General features: G+C 39.0%; 3 protein-coding genes across 3 annotated transcripts; 1 reads left to right on the forward strand and 2 right to left on the reverse strand.

Moving 5' to 3' along the window:
• Positions 1–803: 803 nt before the first annotated feature.
• On the reverse strand, positions 804–8526 carry rdh12 (retinol dehydrogenase 12). Its single transcript, XM_005934034.3, has 7 exons — positions 8364–8526; positions 7656–7774; positions 6425–6580; positions 6223–6327; positions 5889–6098; positions 5405–5594; positions 804–1831 (listed from the first exon to the last, which is right to left on the reverse strand). Exons 1-7 carry the CDS (start codon positions 8438–8440, stop codon positions 1729–1731), a joined length of 960 nt encoding a protein of 319 aa, XP_005934096.1. The 5' UTR covers positions 8441–8526; the 3' UTR covers positions 804–1728.
• Positions 8527–10737: 2211 nt separating this feature from the next.
• vti1b (vesicle transport through interaction with t-SNAREs 1B) lies at positions 10738–14519 on the forward strand. The gene is made up of 6 exons (XM_005934035.3): positions 10738–11020; positions 11117–11175; positions 12028–12222; positions 12664–12837; positions 13502–13563; positions 13723–14519. Exons 1-6 carry the CDS (start codon positions 10924–10926, stop codon positions 13814–13816), a joined length of 681 nt encoding a protein of 226 aa, XP_005934097.1. The 5' UTR covers positions 10738–10923; the 3' UTR covers positions 13817–14519.
• A 980-nt stretch (positions 14520–15499) lies between these two features.
• Positions 15500–20871, reverse strand: arg2 (arginase 2). Its single transcript, XM_005934036.3, has 8 exons — positions 20490–20871; positions 20322–20394; positions 17629–17803; positions 17345–17504; positions 17114–17208; positions 16917–17021; positions 16636–16772; positions 15500–16524 (listed from the first exon to the last, which is right to left on the reverse strand). The coding sequence occupies exons 1-8, from the start codon at positions 20607–20609 to the stop codon at positions 16337–16339; spliced, it is 1053 nt and encodes a 350-aa protein (XP_005934098.1). The 5' UTR covers positions 20610–20871; the 3' UTR covers positions 15500–16336.
• Positions 20872–22491: the final 1620 nt, after the last annotated feature.

Below are 22491 nucleotides of genomic sequence, written 5' to 3' on the forward strand. Positions count from 1 at the left end.
TTGTTAAACTGTGGTAAAAGTCTGAAGCTCTTAGATCCTCTAAACACAGTCGTGTTATGACATGAGGCAACAAATCACTTATGGGATGTTTTTAAATGGTGTTTTTGTTTGAGCGTTACACAACTTTTCCACTTTCTTTAATTTTTTATTTTTTTTATGTTATGCTGACATCAAATTAAAAATGAGCATGCCTATTTTAAAAACAGAACGAGCATTTCTGTTTCAAAACTGGATGTGTTGCGTTTGCCGTTATTTTTAAATAGCTTTAAGATTTTGATGATTTGAATGTACTGACATGGGGAATGGAGTTTAGCAAAATTTCTGACCTTTGAGGCCCCCGGATAGTTACCTTGTTAAAAAAAAAAAAAAAAATAGCTGCCACATTTTTGTTAAGTCCTGTAATATTTTCCCTTTTAGTTTATTTATTAACAGTAACGGTGTGATGAAACCTGACTCGCATGTGTTGTGTAAATCATCTTTGTCCACCTAATCTTAGGTACTCGTGCATTTCATTCTCTCAATTTTGGATCTAAAAGAGTTCGAGGAAGTGGCAAAGTTGAAGATTTTCATTGCGAGTGACCAGGAGATGCAGGATTAAAAATGAAAGACAAAGCTGGAGAGGCAAGGCTGCGGAGATTGGACAACAAATGTTGAACTCGGGCCTCCCAGTTTGGAAGAAAACCACAGAGATGGTTTCTGGATGGAAGGAAGAGAAGCTTGGTGCGACAGATGAGGAGTGCTGGGATAGGGTGAGATGGAGGCAGGTGACCCCTAAAGGGAGCAGCCTAAAGAAGATGACAAACTTTTTAGTAATATTTCAGTTTTATTTACATAAAATGTAAACATTCAACTGGTAACATGAATGTAAATGTAGTAAAAGGCATGTTTTGACTTGTATAAAACACAGAATGTAAACTCCTGGCAAACCTGCATGTGAATGCTGCAAAGGAAACATGATTAAAGAGATCCTTATAAATTTCAAACTAGTTCTTACAGGAATGTGCAGATCGCACTGAGTAGGGGGTAAAAAAAACAAACAAAACAAAAACAATCTTTGGAAATATGAATGTAATCTCAACTATTCGTTGTCTATAATAGAAAAAAAAATCTTATCTTGTACATCGACTATTAGAGTTATGACAAAATACATTTATGCTATTTAAGCAGTGATTTTGGCTCAGACTGTCGCGCATGTTTAATACTTTAATAAATTTTAATCAACCTGGAAACGCTGTAAGAACCCCTGCAGTTGTTAAGAAATGCTGGCACTAAAGTCAAGCAATTTAACTGCGAATTCAGGAAAAATCATTTGGAAAAAACATAATACTTGATAAAGATGCTGGTCTTTTACCCTGTGTTGACTCCTTACTGTATCCTACAGCATTACAACACATCAAGTTGCTTTTTTGCCTACACTATTCACATTGTGTCACAAAAAATATAAAGTCGAAAAGGTATTTGTGTTTACATGATAATATGGTTGAGTGGTTTTGGTTTGAGAAGCTGTTGCAGAGCACCAAAATACTCAAGTTATTATAATGTAATTAATATATTATTACACAAAAAAGCAACTTCACATTGTAGTACCTCTTACTTAAATTACCTGACTGCTTATTAGGTAGGAAAGTACAGAACATCAAAACAATAATGGAATTAATTAAATCAATGAAAAACTTTAATGTTAAGGACTCCTTGGAGAGCTGAGATAGATGGCGGTCGAAAGCCTAATTAGTCCCACTCGATTCCAAGAAGCTCGCAGCTGACATCCCACAGTCTCCTCGCGGTCTCCGCACTTCTTCCCTGTGGGGCCACAAAGGCAGGGGTGCAGTCACTGAAATGAAAGGAGGAGGAGTGGTTATTACATAAGAACGTATGATGCTGTGAGTCATCACCCTGGATACAAGGATCTCTTTTAGCTTGTGTAATCGTATAAGCATTATCTTTTTTTTTTTTTTTTTTTAAGTCATAAGAAGTATCAGTTAATCAGATCCAAACATTGGATCCAGTGCTCAGTCTGCCTACAAAGACACCAAGCATCTTTATGTGCAAAGTTGTAAAAATAAAAGCAAAGAAGCACAACCAACGCAATGGTGCCTTACAGCAAGAAGGTAGTGGGTTCAAATCCACCAGACTGGGGCCTTCAGGGTTCAGTTAGGCTAATTGGTGACACTAAATTGCCTGTAGGTATGAATGTGAGTGGTTGTCTGGCTTTCTGTGTTAACCCTGCAACAGCCTGGCAGGGGTATACCCCGACTCTTGCCTTATGACAGCCGGAATAGGCCCCCAACCCTGAATCGGGTAAGTGCAAGAGAAAGGAGGAATGGAAAGATGGAAATAAAAAAAACACACAACTACACCCACTAGAGCTGAAACTGTGCTTCTCCTACTTTTTCTGGATTTGATTCAACAGGTTACTTTCTCCATGTGCTGAAATTCTGTGTGACTTCTGAATTATTTTTTTTTTCTTCAGGTGTCATCAGGTAGTGGACATTAGTGGTTAAGATTGCAAAGTCTCTACTACAAAACAAATATTAAATCCAATCGGTACATGTGTCCTTATTTTTGATCAAAATTCAAAAAGTAAAAAAAAAAAAAGTCAAGCTGCAAAGGGAAAAAAGAAAACCTTTAGGTTCACTAGAGTTTTGGCATTAGTTTACATAAAAAACATTCAGCTGCTCATCAATGTTACAATTATAGCCGAAAACAAACTGACAAAACTAATAGCAGACAAGCATTTGTACTTCTCACGTGTTCAGTGAACTTGCAAAGCAGGCTGGCAAAACTAACAGACGAATCAAGTATTTCTGGAATGTTCTTATAGAGGTAACGCCTTCCATCAGATGTTTTGTGTGGCTGCTAAAAGTGAAACTGAATATTACATTGGCAAAATTGTTTCAGTTCACTGTTTTTCTTCTTCATTTCATTCCACAGCACCCTTGTTGGTTTAAGGTACATGGTTTGACTTGACTATTTCTTCCCTTTTTAGCGTCTATGTATTGTTCTTTTATCTAAAACTAACAGACGAATCAAGTATTTCTGGAATGTTCTTATAGAGGTAACGCCTTCCATCAGATGTTTTGTGTGGCTGCTAAAAGTGAAACTGTGAATATTACATTGGCAAAATTGTTTCAGTTCACTGTTTTTCTTCTTCATTTCATTCCACAGCACCCTTGTTGGTTTAAGGTACATGGTTTGACTTGACCATTTCTTCCCTTTTTAGCGTCTATGTATTGTTCTTTTATCTGCATGCTTGTTTTGTGTATCAGACAACGTCTTCTAAACTTCCCGTCATAGACTACCCTGTAAAATTTGTTACAGTTTTGTAAAAATTGTTGCAAGACGTACAGGTTTCAAACCATTCTGCCATGTTAACCAGTTTAACAGCGCGGACAAGGTTCTGGTGTTGCTATCTTTTTTTACTCCGAACTTAACATTTTTGCATTTCTACATATTTTTTCTAAGGCAACAAAACAATTTATAACTGTTGTGGAATATCCGGCCGGACTTATGCAAACTTGAGTATCAGCTAATTTGTTAGGTACAGCTGTCCAATCACTTAACAGCAACTCAATGCATTTAAGGATGCAGACATGAAATAAAATTTAAACTGAACATCAGAATGAGGAAGAAAGGTGATTTAAGTTACTCTGTAAAGTTTCTGGTTGATATTTCAGAAACCACTGGTGTCTACTGGGATTTTCTATCTCTGTAGTTTAAAGAAAATGGTCCAAAAACTAAAGAATATCCAGTGAGAAGCAGTTCACCGAGTGAAAGTGTCACAAACTAAGCTCAGAGGAGAACTGCCAAATTGCTCTGAGCTGATAGGAAGACAACAGTAACTCAAATCACACTTATTACACCCAAGGTATGCAGAAGAGCACCTCTGAGCACAGAACATGCTGAACCTACAGCAGCAGAATACCATACCTGATACCACGGCTATCGGCTAAGAACAGGAAACTGAGACTACAGTTTACACGGGCTGACCAAAATTGGACAATAGAAGATTGTTCCAATCTAATCTTGATTTCTGACGTGAGATTCAAAAGGTAGAGACAATATCTGGTATAAACAACATAAGACTATGGTTCCATTCTGCCTTATACCAACCAATAATGTGGCGTGGGGAATATTTTCTTGGCAGATTTTGGACTTCTTAGTACCAGCTGAGAGTTTAAATATCAAAGCCTACCTGAGTACTGCGGACCATGTCCATCCCTTTATGACTGACGGTATGTTCACTGCACTCTCACGTGAATATGGACCAAATGTTTCCAGCACCTTATTGAATCTATGCCATGAAAAATAAAGGCAGCTCTGAAGGCAAAAGGGGCTCCAACCTGGTATTACACACTGTCATCTTGGTGTATGCAGACCACCACACTAAGGATAAGTAGCAAAGATCCTAAATATCCTCCACTTGTACACAGTGTTGGGTTTAAGTCAACCCTGCTGGTAAACAGAACCTGTTACTGAAAGCACACAGACACCAGTGTACATTTTACTTGCAAGGGGAGCGTTGGAGAGCAGTGCTGCGACTCGCCTGTCCAAGCAACTCCAACTGATTCCTTCGCTACAGCCCTTTTTATTGTCAGCAAGCAATCATTCATGGACATGCAATTACAAATACACGTGGCGTTCTTAAGCAGGCATATCTGAACAACATCAGTGTCTGTATTCTGTGTGTGTGGGTGTGTGTAGGTGCATGCGTGTGTGTTTCCAGCCATACTATACATAGACATACGGCCTTTCAATGAACTTAAACTGAGTGCAGAAAAGCAGATGTAAGCGTCTTGCTAAACTATAAAAACAGGGACTTGCAATAGGCCATATCTCAGATGCACATTTAAAGGTGTGGCTCTTGCAGTTTTAAGAAAACAACAGGACAGTCTGGTTTTTATGATGTCGAGACTGCTTCCTATCATCTCATGGTACACAAGTGCACACAGAATCTTATCAGACCCAATAAGGATATGATTTTTATCAGCATACAAATGATTATATGTTTCTAAGCACAAATGACAATATAAAAAACATCTCACTCTTACACACAGTGTGTGTCATTATGGTGTGGACAAACTAGTTACCCAGAAATGCTACTGTAGCCTTTTCCAGCTTCCTGCCTACGTTTTAGGATTTTCTAAGGTCCTTTGACAAAAGTTGTGATATAATATTCATCTAAAAGGTCCCAGCAGTGAAAAATAAATTTCCTTTAAGTGTAAAACCAGGCTGATAAATTAATAACAATGACAAAGTCTTTAATGGCAAAACCATGTTGGAGTCACTCGTGTAGATTAAGGTGTCAAATGCTCTGTGGTCAGGATGGAAAGTTTGGTAGCACGAACAAATTATAGGTTGGTGCTTATACAGATTTTTCACTTCCTTTGTCTTTCTTTGGTCCTACCTGAAGTGTTTCCCAGAGATAGAGTGCAGTTCCTCTGCAATGGCACAGTAGATGCTAGTCTGTGCTCCTTCCCGTGGAGTTTTCAGGAACACGGAGAAGACTGTGAACAATATCGTCATCAGAGTTGAATGTCTGGTCAGGTCAGAGTTTACCGTCCCCGGATGAACAGAGTTCACTGTGACATTAGTTCCTGTGAAAGAAATGCACCAACTTTTTGTCACAATTTTATCAGCTTAAATTTTAGGTAAAAACATTTCTTCTGTAAATTTTCATGGTGGCTTTAGCGACATGCTTCCATTTCAAAAGCATGTTTATGAAAGACTGTGTTGTCACATTTAAGAGTTGAGTCTTCCATTTAAGAAGCCTCAGAACACCTCGTGAACACCCTTGGCACAAATGCTCGTCATTCCTTTCTCGGATATGAATGTCACATAGTTTCTCCCACACTTTGTGTTGCTGGTTACAGTGTTTTGTATTTGTGTACCTTTGAGTCTGGAAGCCAGCTCTCTGGTGAACAGTACGTTTGCCAGTTTGCTCTGGCAGTATGCTAATCCGCTGTTGTAGCTGCCCTGGCTGTGAAGGTCATGGAAGCGGATCCAGCCAAAGTTGTGTGCCAGAGAGGAGACCACCACAATCCGAGCCGGAGCGCTGCGCTTTAAAAGCCCGATTAGAAGGGATGTCAACAGGAAGTGGCCTGCAACATGTAAGAATCATCTTTTCAGTGTATTTTATTTTGGAAATAACCGTCCCCACATTGGAGACGAATTGATTTAATTGCAACGATTCACTGATTCCAACATGTTCCATAAAAGCCCTACCCAAATGATTGACTCCGATATGCATCTCAAAGCCATCGACAGTTTTCGTGTAGGGGCACATCATCACCCCAGCGTTGTTTATAAGGATATGTAGCTGGTTGACTTCTGAACAAGAAGAGAGCATCACACAAAAAAAACCTATTTAATAACCACACACTTGGGCTCTGTAGATGTGAGTATTAAAATGCTAACCTGTGCTCACCTCTTAGGAATTTCTGTGCAAAGGCTCGTATAGAGCACGTATCTGCCAAATCGAGCTCCCGGACCTCCACTCGTGCTTCGGGGTAACTGGCTCGTATACTGGCCGCAGCCTCCTCACCCTTTTCCACATCTCGACACGCCATGATCACCCGAGCTCCTACCAGGTGACAAAGAAGCAGCAACTAAACTATTAACAAAGAGATGAAGCCAAATAGAGGTTTGGTGTGTGGTTTGGAAGAATCAGATTTAATCCCTAGGGAAATTATGTAGCTGACCTGTTAGTCAGTGATGCAGAAAAGCATTTTCACTGATGACTCAGAGAACTTTTTAGAGAATGCAATTTATTTTTAAAGGCCAAGTAATTACTAAGTCCCACACGCAGGAAATATTTGAGACTGTTGAAAGATTTAATCTGTTACAATGTCATCCACTAAAAAGCATTAAAGAGTGACTTAATGCTGCAAGGTATAAAGTGCCATGGGAAAAAGCATTTTCCCCATCCTGATTCCTCAGATTTTTTCTGCACATTTGTCATTCTTAAATATAATCAAAACAGCTTTTAAATGATTATTTAATTTATTAATGGGGGGGAAGCAATCTAAACTGACCTGGCTGGAAGTGAAAAAAAATAATTGTTCAATTCAGAACTAAAGAAGCCTCTTCACAAACTTTAAAGAAATCCAGTTGCCTTCTATCTCAAATTCTTAAGATTTTAATGGCATGTGAGTCATCATCAGCGACAAACCCAGTCGCTAATCCTGTGCTTTCAGAATATTTAAGTGTTTTTTACATATTTCTTTAACATTTTGTTAACGCCCCTGAGTATTTGGACTGAGGTGAGAAAAAAAGAATCATTCTAACTGACATGCATCAATCGCTTTCACTCGCACCTAATACATGAAGTTAGGGTTCAAGCTACGCTTGGAGGTCATGACCTCATAGGATTGAATTGTTTGTTTGTTTTTCTTAATTAAACCAAAATAAAACTTTATACCTGTTCCAAACCCAGACTGATGGTATATTGACCATATTATAATCATACAACAAGTCAAGTATTTATGTGACTACATTTAAAGCGAGGTTTTCCTTGAGACCACAACAGCTAATTGTGTCACACCATGGTCCATTTTATTATGAATATTTTAAATGGGGCAAGGACGCTGATTTCAGTCTTACTGCTTTAAGAGACTGCTGATTTCTCTCAGCAGCAGGTTATGGGTTTAAAGAGGCACCTCGAATTGCCAGATCCAGGGCAGTCTCCTTCCCAATTCCTGTGTTGGCTCCAGTGATGAGGACCGTCTTCCCATCAAGACGAGTTGTGGACTTGCACACTCTTCCTGCTGCATATTTTCTGCACACACACACACAAACAAGGCTGATTTATACCACACAAATTCTGCATCATCAAATGCAGCAGACAGCTCCATTTAAATGACTAGCAGCTCCTTCTGCAGTCTCTAAATGCTATGCCCCCGTTAAAGCTGGCATTGTGGTGAAACCGGGTTAATTATTCACACAAAAACTTGCATAGTGAAGTGTGCAAGTGGTGCGAAACACACGCCAGTGAGCAGGGCCGCCACATAACCAATAGCTCTCTCGGAGTGTTGTATGCATATATAACTCCTCCCACGCTCCGGCTGCTGATAGGCCCGAGCAGCTCAGACAGAAGACACCCGGTTCATCTGTGCAAGAAAAAAAAACACCCTCCCACAGCTCAATTTTTCTATTTCATTGATCAGCAGCCTCGTGTGAAATCACCGTTAACGTAAAGCATTCACAATTAACGATCATGTGGCTTCATTAATCAAACTGATCCTCATCGTAATAATTACACCACACCACCTAAATGTCTTGTTAACCAAGTAATAACCTGCCCTGACATCCAGTGTTAAACTCTGCGTTTAAATTCTAATGACCGAGCGCGTGAAGTGGGCGCTTACCTTATTTGTGGCGCAAATAAAATCACCAGCAGCGTCACCACTCCGAGGCCCGCGATAATTAATAAAAGGAACATCATGCTATGGATCTGCGCTCCTCTGCCTCTTCCAGCAGGATGCTACCGAAGTGTAGGCGGAACAGCTGATGTCAAAGCAGGAATGGGGGTGCGAACTGCAAACGGATGGGGTGAAGGTTGAACCACGCGCAGGATCATGGGATTGTAGTTCGATGCGTGACAAGATGGCTACTGCTTAACAGGGTCCACTGAGTTTGCAGCTAGGAGCAGTGATTTTCAATTGAAATGTCATAAAAGTAAATTAAGCTCATTTAGTTAATAAATTATTAACAACAAAAAGACAAAGACGGAGTCACTTGTTTCAAATGTTTCTAATTTTTTTGTTAAATGTAATTCATCTGCCCCCTCTTAAGCACGCACAGAAAGTCAATTTAATGATTTTTTAGCCATTTGATAGCAGTAAAAATCCCCTAAATGTCATTTTAAGCCAGAAACTTAATTCATTTTGCTAAAATAAAGAAAAATCGAGGCTGCTGTGGGTCAAATTAATAATAATGGATTGGGTTTATATAGCGCTTTTCAAGGCATCCAAAGCGCTTTACAATACCATTCACTCTCACATTCACACACTGGTGGAGGCCACAGATACTGGGGCAGACTGGCAGAAACGAGGCTGCCATATCGCGCCATCGGCCCAACACCAGTAGGCGGTAGGGTAAAGTACCTTACCCAAGGACTCAACGACCAGGACAGAAAGCCCGGGGAGCGACCTTCCGGTTACAGATGCGGTTGCCAATCCCCTGAGCCACGGTAGCCTGATTAGACCCTCATCTATTCAAATTGGTTTTAGATGCACCACTCTGGTCAAATCAAGGAAAATTGTGGTTTTATGTAACTGTAGATGCCATCTTTGTGTATTTTCTTTGTGGGAAAGTGGTGATGGACTTCAAAGGGGACAGTTCTCGCACATTGTTGCAAGAACTGTCTATTTTTCTGCAGAGACAGCGATCTGCTGGTCTTTTAAACAATTAAATAGTAAAAGTGAAAGTGATCAAAGCGAATGCACCAAGGTAATATAAGATAAGTTAGGATAAGAGATAAAATAACTCTTTATTGTCATTGCACAGTCCTAGTGCAATAGTACAAGGAATTTGGAAACTGTCCCCCCTCGATACTAAACACAACAAAACACAGGTCAAGGTCAAGTTTATTTATATAATGAACCTCTGAAGTGCCTTTTTGTGTGCCATGGTGCAGTTGGAGAACCATACAGAGATACAGTATGTCAGCACACTTTCAATGTAGCAACAGTAGAAGACAATCAGCAGTTCCCCCTTCAGGTCCAATTTTCTGAGGATTCTTAGAAAATGGACACACGGTTGGGCTTTCTTTTCAACCGCCGAGGTTTTTGAGCTTCATTGGGAGTCTGTGTCTATGTGCACACCTAGGAACTTGAAACTGTGTGTTTTAAAGGTATCCTGGCCTCCTCCTAAAGAATTTGGTTTCAGGTTAACAAGTGATTCTAAACTGGTTATGTGAGATACCACTTGAAGTGTGTAGTGTTATTCTTACCTAACTGAGATTAAAATGCAAATCAACACAGGGGTTGGTGGGGTCATAAGACTGTAAAGGCACCTAGGCTGCCATTTCAGCAAATGTGGGGAACACCTGTTCTGTGGTCATTCTTTTTTCCTCCTGCCTCGCAGACCTCGCAGGACTGTCTCCAAACCATTCCCCTCTAACATCTTGTAAACCTTTATGAGGATGTTTTTATGACATAGTAGTGAGGGCAGTGTTAAACAGTTGTATTTGTTATACACGAATATATATATAATAAATCCCGAGGTTCATAATGTGCCATTTTAACTTTCAATAAGATACATTTTAATTATTTTGACAGTGATGTTTTGATGGCTTAGGTAAGAACAAAACAAAACAATAAACCCGAAATAATACTCCCCCTGCTCTCTGAAACATTAATCAATGATTAATCACCCATTTATTTAGCTAGACAGGCTATTTATACATTCAAAATAGATCTGTACTTTAAAATTTGTTATAGACGCTTACTATGAGGAAATTTCTCCATCTTCAACAAGGGGAACTCTGAATCCATGTAGTTTTATTAACAGAATAAACACAAACATTTCCCAAGTAGCTCGGTTTAAAAACTACATTTCCCAGAAAGCCCTATTAACGTCGTCTCTGTAGCGCCGGAATGAAATGATCATTAAATAATTATCCAGGTTATTTTAAAACACGCTTTTCACAACATTTCACTATTTTGTTTTAAATTCCTACATAATTGTGTTTTTTAAAAATATTTTTTCAATTTCATATCTAGTAAAAATAATTACATTTTAGTACGTTTGCGTTTTGTTCCGGAGTTACGACGGTCAGTCGAAAGCCATCCGGAAGAATCCCGAGAATCTGATTATCGTCATAGCAAAACTAGATACCTAAACTTGTGATCATAAAAAGTGTTGTATTTTACAATAAAAGACAAAAATAATTTCACAAGAAAGGACATTTAAACGACACGCAAAATGTCGTCGGAGGAATTCGAGAAGTTGCACGAAATGTACCGATCGTTGTACGAGGAGCTGAAGCTGATGCCAGATAAGGCTCAGAAATCTCACGGAGGTAATTGCTTGCTCATAAAGCCCAGATCAAAATAACTACGCCTTAGAATATAAGTTATGTGCTTTTTAAGTAACACTTGTACTGTCACTCCTGCAGAGGAGAGGAAGAGGCTGGTGAGGACCTTCGATGAGAGACATGGGGAGGCTGAAGAAGTGGTGAGCTGTTTATCTTTTTCCCCATTACAGCTAGCTAAAGTTCACTTGACTACTAGCTATGACATTTTCATGTGAATACACTTAAATTGAGCTTGAAATGAACTTTTAAAGAAATTTTCCACCAGGGAAATAGTGAATTATCAAAATAATACATGCGTTTGTTGTGCAAATAACACTTGTTCAATACAAAATGGAAACATAGTGTACGTTTTACCCCCCAAAAGGAATTTTTCGCTTGTCCAGTCTTTCTGGTAACCACAGTGCATTTCAAGTAAAACAGTGAAGTTAAAAAAAACAACTTTTATTCTTTTTATTTTGTTGACACAAACCTTTTATAATTGTTATTCCATCTTTTAACATCAACATATTTTAAGTAGTCATTTAAGAATTATGCACTGCAAATTATGTCCCACAACATATGTGCAAACCTGTTACCAATACCTGTTTAACCTGGAAAAGGACGGGACAATGAGAAACATGGCAATGATGATGTTTCATGATTGAGTCTTGTGCTAGCACCAGCGTTGGATATTTACTTATACATATTTTGTTTTTTTCCTCCAAGATTCTGACCTTGTTACCTATAATATTAAAATCTGAGTGGTGTTTCTAATATGTTGGCCATCACGTGTATAAGAATAAAACCGAAATAGAAGAACCTCTAATTAAGTTTAGTATTCTAAGTATGCCCCATTTTTAACTGTGCATGAATTCAAATGTCACTGAAATGTTCTGGCTTACGAAGGTTAAGCCTAAACTAGTAAATAAATTGATAATATATGCTTGTTTCTATAGAGTAAGATCCTTTTCTGTCTTTTTCTCAAACAATAACATTTTCTTGTCTTTCTCCAGTTACAAGGAATGGAAGAGGAGCTGCGCGGTGCCCCTCCGTCCTATCGAAATTCAATGAGCACAAAACTGCGTATGTACCGGCGAGACCTCGGCAAGCTTCAGAGGGACATGAAAAACTCAGCACCTGGCTTTGGCTCCTCGTACAACACAGTGCCAGGAAATCATGGCATCTACTCTTCACAAAATCAGCACAGTGTGAGTTAGGGGCTTTGGGGTGCTTGGGTTTGCTGTTGCAGACGTGTGACAGGCCCCGTCACGCGTCTGTTTCGATGCACAAAACATTATTTTATGTTGCTGCTGTTATGTCAAACTGCATTTCTAGGGTAAGATTTTTTCTGGGTGTGTGTGTTTTTTTTCTTCCTCTTTTTGCTGAAGAATATCAGTGCGCTGTAACATAAGAAAAAATGCAATTAGGAGACACACAAATCAAGAAAACATCTTCATCAATTTGAAACCAAATCCTCTGAACTTATTAAGGCTTATTTTTCAGCAGCACTTACAGATCCAGACTGTATTAGACTGAGAAAAATGTCAACCCTGTTTCCTAGTGATCGTTGTGGATGTCTATGTAACTGTATTTCCAGAATAAATCTGCTTAAACTTGGTTTCATTTGTCCCTTTTCCCCATCTTTGCAGACACACCTGCAGTCCCAGAGAGCATTGCTTCTTCAAGGTACGGATGCTCTAAATAACGCCAGCCAGAGTATTGAGCGCAGCCAGCGCATCGCTGCTGAGACGGAGCAAATTGGCACAGATATCATCGAGGAGTTGGGAGAACAAAGGGAACAGCTGGATCGAAGCAGAAACAGAGTGAGCTGAGAATCATTATTACGCTTGTATTCTTGTACTGTGCTGTGCAAAAGTCTTTAGCCACCTGTGATGTCTATTTGTCACTGACCTATGAATCGTTTAAGCTTAAAAAGGCACCTAAATCAGAAATCAGAAAGGGTTTTATTGCCAAATGTTGAGCGGGTTTACAACATTAGGAAATTGCTGCGGTCAAATCAAATGATGAACCAGTGTTGATGTGTCTACACGTGACAACTTATCACAAAAACACATTATTAGTTTCTAATTTTTTTTAGTTAAATATGGAAAAATGCCAAATATAACACAGTTCAACAGGCATAAAATAATATTTTTGCACTAAAAATGTGATTTCCAAAGAGCTACTAGCTGTCAGCTTGACATATCTCACTATCCTGTGCAGTCCTTAAAAAGTTTAATGTAACTAAAACTTTAAATATTAACTTCCAAGCTCATTAGCATTTTAAAAACTCTGTTTTTACCTTATGTGCTGTATTTTCATGCATGTTTGCACGTTTTAATAAATCGATGCATATATTTCTTTCCATCCTACAAAACTATAAAGAAACGAATAGTGGCTCAAGACTTTGGCACAGGACTGTATGATGACGATATGATCTGAGATTAGTAGGTTTGTTAAAACTCTTCTGTTTTGTTGTTTTTGTAGCTTGCGAATACTGGAGAGAACCTGAGTCGTAGTAGAAAAATTCTTCGTGCCATGTCAAGGCGGTAAGTGCACCCTACAAAGACATCTTACACCACAGTAGTTCCTTATTTTTTTGTGTGCGTCTCATGATCCTGATGATTGGGGTCTCTTTTAAATGTTCTTGGAACATTTGAGCATATTGAGTGTAAGCATCTTATTGTTGCTTCTTTTCTGTCTTACAGGCTGGTGACAAACAAGTTGCTACTGGGCATCATCATTTTAATGGAACTGGCCATTCTGGGTGCTGTGATTTACCTGAAGTTTTTCCGAAAATGAGCAGACTTACATTTAAGTTGTGGATCCAGGGCAAACTCAGACTTTGTCTCTACTGACTATCCAGTAGCAATAATAACACTGTCCTGCTGTTTTCAGCTATCTGTGTCTGTGATGGCAATGAAGGCCTGAACTCTGACAGGGCATTCTGTCCATTATTTGATGTGAATGGCAATTTGCCAACTTGCTAATGGACCAAACCTACAGAAGCTCTTTGAACTTAGATTTGCACTGTCACTTGATGCCATTGATGTCCTGCAGGATGATGATCTGGACTTGTCTGCTGGCTGTTACAGATCCCATGGATGATTCTTTGTAGCATCTTAGCTGAGTCAGAAAACAAGCTAATTGAGCCCACATGTCTCTCTGGGTGAAAGCACTTGTGAAATGTGACTGAAAGTTCTAGAAAGCTATAAGTCTCAGATTGGGTTACAAAACTGCTCAAATTCAACTGCTGATGTATGAATATCTTTTACAATATGATGAAAAAGCACCTAACAAAATACTTTCTTTTCTGTGTTTAAGTGGTTGTGTGCTTAAAAAAAGACTTAAGTTTTAAATGAGATATATCAGTGAAATAAATTAATGCAATGTCTTAATACAGTTCATGCAAAATTACTGTACGATTCAAAAATCACTGTTATAAATAGGTTTTTGGTTTCCGATTTGATGTCTTTCGCAACATTAAAGTTGATCTTTAACCTCAGTTTGCATCTGATATTTTTAAGGAAGGAAGCCAAACAGTTAAGAAAAATACTCTGTGGAAGCCCTGATCAGGTAATAAAGGGTAAACAGCACCTGTTACCATAGAGTTGATTCTCAAATAACTGACCATATGGTGATTTCCAGTGGTGTTAAGGGAAACGGTACACCTGCTGCAATGTTTTTCTATTCCATCATGCCCACCTGGTGTGTTCTAGAGTATACAAACAAGTTTGGTGACCTGGTTATGTATGACAGGGACATTGTAGAAAGAAGGAAATATAATTTTAATGTGTTAAAATATTACCTTCGAATTTCTTTAAATCCTTTCCGTCTTCTTAAGCACAAAGGGAACATTCTAGGGTTTTATAACCTAATTTAAAATAAATCTCTTTCAACAAAAAGCCAGGATGCTGTATAAAATACAAATGCAAACAGAATGCAGAGATTTACTTAAAAAATAATACTCAGATAACTTTTCCATTTTTTTCCGTGCTCACATGTGTCCAACAACGAAATATGGCAAATATTTTCAGTGTGACATGATTGGATTGCAGGCTGGCTGGTTTAGCACTTTCGAGTAGGTACGGATACATATGCTACTGTCATACATACAGGGTGTGTTTGGGTATGGTCTTTCTGAAATACGAAAGATCTTACCCGAAAAATACTATGTTCCTGTGCTATTTTTTTTTAAAGAATTAATATGACTAATATCTTTGGTAAATCCCCAGCTTGGTGGGGAAATGTAATGATTTCTATTTAATCATTCTATTTCACAGTGGGGCGTGTTGACTACTCTTCCAGTCCAATGTACACCATAGAAGAGTAACCATGAGGTTCAGGTTTAGGTTAATTAACGTGAAATGTGGTAGGCATTCATGTTCATCCTCAAGGTGATTCTTTGGTTCTTCATTTATTGCATTCATCAATTAAAGCAATATATTACTTTGATCACAAAATAATGAGGAGATAAGACACACGTAGAAACAAACAAAAAATTTTAATCATATTAAAGGAAGACCAAAATAGAAGCTCTTTGTTACAAGGACAATAGTCATTCAGTAGCCAAATTAAACTAAACATAGATAACAAGCCATACTTTAGTTCACGCATAATGATTCAAATAGTTATTACTTTTTCCAGGGATGCTGAAATAGTGGTGCACAAATCACTATAGTCCATGTATTGATTCACAGTAAAAATACAAAAGTAAACTCTAAAGAAAATACAGTAACTACAACTATCACAGAAGTGATAGCATACTTCTAGTTTTAACTAACTGGCACAGCCACAAAACAGTCTAAAGTAGACTGTGAACTTCAATCGTCCATACTCAATACTTTTTGTACCGCTGATGCACACTAATTCTCTCATAAACCAAACATGATAGATACTTGGCAGCTGTGGCAACGCACACCTAAGATTAACCACCCACCCATCATTTCTTAGCCACTTATTGGAGGTTTGCAGTGTGCTATCAGAGATAGCCAGACAAGTTATTACACATAATAATAATAATAATAATAATAATAAAATAAGTTAGTATTGCTGTATCCCCAATAGCTGTATTGGTGTCTAAATTCTGTCAAAGACGTTTCTCAGCATTATCAATATGAAGAAAGATTATGCAAAGCCCTTTCGTAGTTTCATGAATCCCGACATAATTTAGCTTTCAAAGTGAAAGACCAAGCAGCAGAAGAAAAAAAAAAGCTTTAAACTGTCACCTTTCAAATAGATATAGTCTTTGCAGTATTGTATTTAAATCTGTGGAATGGTCAGGGATGACAGTGTTGAAGTCCATAGCTTTGCTTCATGCCCTTAGAGGCGAAGCTCTGTGTCGTTTTTCCCAGGGGGAATTTCGTCCATGGATGTGTGAGCGCCTTCTCTCGTCTGTCCCAGTGATGATGCAATGACATCAACTGCTAACGTGGCAGTAGCCTCCACAGCTTCAGGACTTGCCCCAAGGTCAGGATTTACTTCTACCATGTCCATGACTGACAGCAGACCTGCACACCAAGATGATGACAAGTTAGATTCGAAAGCCAGACAGTCAAAGACCTTTAAGAAATCTAGAAAAGACCAAAGGAAATGAAAGCCATAACTGTAGTGATCTGTACCTGTGTTATGAATTTCCTCTGCGATGTAGATTCCCTCTCTGTAGGTCAGACCTCCATTTACCGGTGTTCCTGTGGCGGGAGCCAGAGACGGGTCGAATGCATCGATGTCAAAGCTCAAGTGTATTGGTCGTTGTTTTCTGTCAGGATGGTAATAAAATTCAACATCTCAGTTCAAACATCTATAACTGTTTTTTGTATAAATTAAAAATTGAAAAATTAAGAACATTTTTAGTGTTATCATTTTAAAATCTATTATAATCACAATCTATTAATAATAATACCTTGCCAGAAGATGGTCGAAAGTGACTTCCATGACCCTTTGGATGCCTAGTCTGTCGATATCTCTCATGGTGAAATACTGGATACCAAAGCTCTTGAGGAATTGGCTGCAATGCACAATTTTAAAACACATCAAGACCTATGTTTCAGAGTGCACCCCAGTTTCGTTTACTAAAACGTTTTAAATGTAAGTACTTACTACTCCCCAGGGTCAACATCCCGCAGTCCAATGTACACCAGGTCTCTTGAGCTGAGAAATGGCTTAGTCCAGGAGAACCCAGGGATATCTGGCATCTGGTGAGTGAAAAGAGGTTGTTTAATATGTCATACAGGATACTAAAAAAGCAATAATACTTTTTTAAATTAACAGAATCCCTTTTGTAAGTAGTGTTTTAATATATCTTTAGTGAAGCTGAATGTTTTTCCTCACCTTGTCTTGCAGCTCTTTGAGCATGAATGCCACAGGTTGGCCATGGAGGTTTCCTGAAGGGGAGGTCATAGGGGTATTGATATCTGCATGAGCATCAACCCAGATAAGGCACAGGTCAGGACTATGCTGGGCATGGCCGCTCACTGATCCAACAGCAAGGCTGTAACAGATGTAGAGCAGCTTTAAAGATATCTGTGCAATGGATTCATAATATTAATACAAACACTGGACTTGTTGTACAGAGTAGGCTATCTTGTAGTATTGCCAATATTTTCTGTTCCTACCTGTGATCACCTCCCAGCATAAGAAGAGTGTGGCCAGCACTGACAGCATTCCTCACTGCTGCAGACAGCTTTTTATTTGCTGCACCCACAGTCCGCGGGAACTTTACATCCATGTAGGGCTCATCCTCCTCCAGGTGTTGGAAGTTCAGATCCCCAAAGTCATGGACAGAAAAGTCTAAAAACACAACAACAAACATCCATACATTTAAACTACTTTGTGCTGTGTCACATTTGCTGCAGTTTAAAATGACTCATTGAACGGGAGTGCACTATTTTCTCAGGAAATCTGAACAACGGAACTGGTAACCTGACGGCTTCAAACAGCCTGAGGATTTGTAATTAGCAGACGTGGTATGTGCAGGTGTCAGTTAGGCAGCCTACATAATCCGTAGCTCCCGTGACTTAACACGCGTTTCTCTGACCTTGCACTCTCATGGGTTTGAGTCATTCAATGCCAGTGGAACTAGTGACGGAGCACTTTCCATTAGTCTTGTTTCCCACATTGGGTCAGGTTTCAGTGACTGTAGTTTGCCTTATACTACGTGGTTGCAGAAGATTTAAAAGTTTAGATATAGACTGCGAAGTAAACAAGTGAAGTGTTTCACCATATTAGGGTTCATCCAGCTATATGAGCCTTGATGGTAGTGTAGTATTACTCTGCTGATCCAAGGGTGACCAATGCGGTTCATGACCATTCGTAGACAGGACAGGAATAGCCCTTGTTTGATGCAACAGTGAGCATCTCTTGCAAGACAATTCATAAGTTTGTCAAAGGGATGAGCTTTTAAATTTTAAATGCAAGATTACAAGCGCTATTATTCATATGTAAAGGCATGTTAAATGTTTGTAAATGCCAGTGATTATTGGTTTGATTATATCTATATATTTTTAATTTAAACAATTTGTACAAATTGACAGGAAACCTAGAGAGTGTGAAGATGTAAGAGTACATGGCAGCTACTTCTCTTAGTGTTTGGTTTCATGTGTCCTCCTCTGTTAGTGACATAGCAGCTAGATCTTATTTCATTGCTGCCAATTTGGCCACCAGGGAATTGATTCCTGGCCAACATTTTACATTAGATTACATATATTCAGGTTTTATTTTACTTTTTATAAACCACCTTGTGATAAACATCAAGGTTGTTACTATAAAACTTACAACAGTATCTTTGAGATTCAGCAACATAAGAACAAACTGATGAGTGTGTGTATATATATATACACTCATTTGATACAGTTCAAGGTATTTTGGACAATATAGTCATATGTAATTGTGCAGCTCCACTTAGTGGCCATACAGAAAATGAAAGTAAGCCAGTGACGCACTGTATAATGTATGTGTAACACAAAGGGAGCGCTCTTCCCTTTGCACAACATGTTTACGCCTCATGAGCTGATGTGTGGAACAGAACAAACTGGATTACCTGGGTAGTTAGGTAAGGGAAGTTAGGAAGTTACAACCTAAAGGCCTGCATTAAGCTGCCATTGTCACACACCTTCATTGGTTTTTCTGTTATATTTATAGAGGCAGGAGCAGTTTGTGGTGCAAATGGGGATTCTGGTGAGCTAGGAAGTATCACGACAGCAGATTTCCATTTCATGTTACTTTTTGGGCAAAATTTTAAGACATTACTTTGGACATTTTGAGTATATTTATTAAGCATAAAACAGATTAATTTGAACTACCTTTACTACAATAATTAATGGAGGCCATCATGATTTACATTGTGTTTGTTCCATGCACAATATTAATCTACATTAACCTGATCACTCCAAAGGTAATTAACTATGTCTGGTTCACAGATAGAATTTAAGTACCCTGGGATAGCTGTGACCTTATCATGGCCTGTTAAGAACTGGCAGGCCCTCCTCTCTTTATTCATGAATCCTTAGTGGAATTTCAATAACAATGGCACCTCGCTGACATGCGCACAGAGGGGGTTCTTTTCACCTGCTGTGCCTTTCACGTTAAAGGTACCACTTCTTTTCACACCGGACTGCGTGGTTGTTTTCATTTGGACCACATAAAAAGTAAAAGTGTCTGTCACTGCAGTGACGACATAATGGAAATAACACCGTCATCTTCATTCTGGGCTCTTACGAGCATGTGCCAGAACGGCGGTGGGGGGTTGGGGCCAAGAATGAATGAGCAATAGGTGTAATTTCTCACGAGAAGAGCGAGACGCCGGCGTGCCATGTTGACAGTTATCACAATGTCCGCCTGTATTGTCTCGTCTTTCCGTCCTATGCATGAGTTTCTAGCCATTATACAATAACATTTCGACGAGGATTAACATCAAACATCGGAGAGGATGTTCGAGGTTTCTCTCTTTGACTGGCTTTAATATGGCATTAAACATGCACAAATATACATTCGGGAGCCTATAAATAAGTCTAGTTTTACATCCTATTTTATTACACGACGTTTTATCCTGTAAAACTAATGACGAAAGCCTCAAACTGGACTCGCGCGTAAATCACTTTGTTCTCCGAAACATGTGCACCAAATCTCTCTCATTGGTTACATATCATTTGTTTATATTTACTTTCTCCCGATTATGTAACAGACTGACTGACGACCGAGCGCTGAAGATATGTCTGTCTAAAAGTCTGCCGGGTTAAGCTGCAGGTTACACCCACCGACAAGTTACATAACCCAGCACCACCGGCAGCTCCAAGATTACGACACTTACCAAAATTTGAAAGCCTCTCCATGAGCCCCGCATCCCTGATGACTTTAGGGCCATGCTCCACACCTCTCTTTTTCTGTAGGGAAGAAAACATGGGAGTTGTTAAACTGTTAAAGATGATAGGCTCTTTAAAAGTAATGATAATACTAAAAAAAAACCTCAATATCTTACTTGTCCTTTTGAAAACGGAGCGCCAAGCACGGCCACCGAATGAGCTCTGCTTTGCTGGTAAGTATGGTTGAAATGACGGGAAGAGTGGGAAAGACGGGAAAGTGCTCCTCTCAAAGCCATTCTCGGAAATTAAAAGTCGCCCCGGTCACAATGAAACCGACTCGGAGTCTGACGAAAGCTCAGTGAGATGTTGCGCCCGAGGATGCTGAATGTGTCGTTGGTGCAGGAAAGGCGGTCTTTATGACTCGTCAATCTACTGAATATTTATGAGACTGTGACTCCGACAACGAATACGAAGAGATCTCCTCTTAATTCAGTCATAAAATTAAAAAAAAAAATCTCTGCCACCTACCATAAAAAGCGTAATTTCTTTTAAGCGTTTGCAATGTGTTATGAGTTTTTATTACCGAGGCACGTCTTGATATATATATACAGCGTCTGACGTCAGGTTGAATGACACACCTTCGTAGTAGCCAATAGCAACTATGGAAGGAAGTGGGTTCGCTTTTAGGCGTGTCCTGGAAACTGATGTGGGCCAAGGGGTGTTTTGTGAAATGTTGGGACGCACTGCTGCAGTGTCATCAAAGTGGAAATTTCCACAGACGCAGCGTAGTGTAATGATCCGCTTGTTTACATTAAACGCTCTTGACCGAGGTGTTTGTCCACGCGTGTTCTAAAGCTCCTGCCAAAACATATCCCACTTGATTTCTGGCCAACATAAAAACATGTTATTATCTGGGTTAGTGTATTATTACGGGGTTTATCTTTCACCACCGCAAGAAATTTCACACTGTAAAGCAATAACAGAATCTCAAGTGCAAGTTATCATAGGCAATTAACTGAAAGTAAAATGGACTTAAACAGCAAAGATTTCTAATAAATATAACGAGCGATTGTTTTATTATTTATGTGTATTTACTTGATGAATTGCAGTTAGTTTATAATTATAATTTTATTTTACAAGTAAAGGAACACAGTGCTTCGCGGACTTACTCTGTTTCCTGTCGTTAAAGTGAAACTGCGGTTTATTACTGTTAATTCGTTGTTGTAGTCTTGTCAAGCTATGATGAATCCACTATATCTTATCTTTATGTACTCGGATTTTCTTCCAAGCACGATGCACGGCGTTCAGCTAAAATTATTTACATCACAGGCAACACAAAGATAGCTCGGAATCATTAACATGGGCTATTGTGGGTACAAAGTAGTGCATTTCTAAACTTCAAGCCTAATTGCAAATCCTAACCCTAATCCTCACCCTAACCCACTGAGCGGTTCTAGGCGAATCAAGTGCAAGAGTTTTTCTTCTGACGTCATTAGCCCACCTCAGATGCATGACTGTGGCATGACTCAGTGAACAAAAATGAACATACTGTACTACGAAACAGAGGTTAATATTAAGGTAACTTCGTGATTAACCCTGTGGTGTCTGTACTATGAAGGAGGTTCACGTCTTAACAGGGTATATCACTATGGTAACTAATGAGCAAGTATGAAATCCCTGCCAAGTAATAAATTTTCACTAGCGTCTAATTTTTTTGCGTCCAAGATAACTTGATCCTATGATCCTAAAGCATATATTTGTACTTGCAGACCGTAGGGTACATAAAATTTGGACGCAGACACCCAGGCTAGAGCTGGGGTAATATAAACTAAACTGTCATTTAATAAAATACTCGATTGTGAACCATTAGATTCTCTTGTTGTAATATAGCTGTCTGTTAACTCGAATAGATGGACAGCTTTCTTAACGGGCTTTAAACAAGCTGAATTTTATTAATACGGTAGCTCCGCATTCAGATAGTACAGGGTGGGCCATTTATACACCGTAATAAAATGGGAATGGTTGGTGATATTAAAGTCCTGTTTGTGGCACATTAGTATATGTGAGGGGGCAAACTCCTCAAGATGGTTGGTGACCATGGTGGCCATTTAGAAGTCGGCCATCTTTGATACAACTTTTGTTTTTTTCAATAGGAAGAGGGCCATGTGACACATCAAC

This window comes from Haplochromis burtoni, unplaced genomic scaffold (genome assembly GCF_018398535.1).
Source record: "Haplochromis burtoni strain Fernald_Lab_line unplaced genomic scaffold, NCSU_Asbu1 Contig_176, whole genome shotgun sequence".
Classification (NCBI taxonomy): Eukaryota; Metazoa; Chordata; class Actinopteri; order Cichliformes; family Cichlidae; genus Haplochromis; species Haplochromis burtoni.

Coding starts and splice junctions, on each gene's coding strand:
- arg2 (XM_005934036.3), bottom strand. CDS start 20,609: ATGGCTTTGAGAGGAGCACTTTCCCGTCTTTCCCACTCTTCCCGTCAT. Junction 16,773..16,916: donor TTCGACCATCTTCTGGCAAG/GTATTATTATTA, acceptor CCATCCTGACAG/AAAACAACGACCAATACACT. Junction 16,525..16,635: donor AGAGGAAATTCATAACACAG/GTACAGATCACT, acceptor CTTGGTGTGCAG/GTCTGCTGTCAGTCATGGAC.
- rdh12 (XM_005934034.3), bottom strand. CDS start 8,440: ATGATGTTCCTTTTATTAATTATCGCGGGCCTCGGAGTGGTGACGCTG. Junction 7,775..8,363: donor TTATTTGCGCCACAAATAAG/GTAAGCGCCCAC, acceptor GTGTGTGTGCAG/AAAATATGCAGCAGGAAGAG. Junction 1,832..5,404: donor ATCTCTGGGAAACACTTCAG/GTAGGACCAAAG, acceptor CTTTCATTTCAG/TGACTGCACCCCTGCCTTTG.
- vti1b (XM_005934035.3), top strand. CDS start 10,924: ATGTCGTCGGAGGAATTCGAGAAGTTGCACGAAATGTACCGATCGTTG. Junction 11,021..11,116: donor GGCTCAGAAATCTCACGGAG/GTAATTGCTTGC, acceptor TCACTCCTGCAG/AGGAGAGGAAGAGGCTGGTG. Junction 13,564..13,722: donor CTTCGTGCCATGTCAAGGCG/GTAAGTGCACCC, acceptor TCTGTCTTACAG/GCTGGTGACAAACAAGTTGC.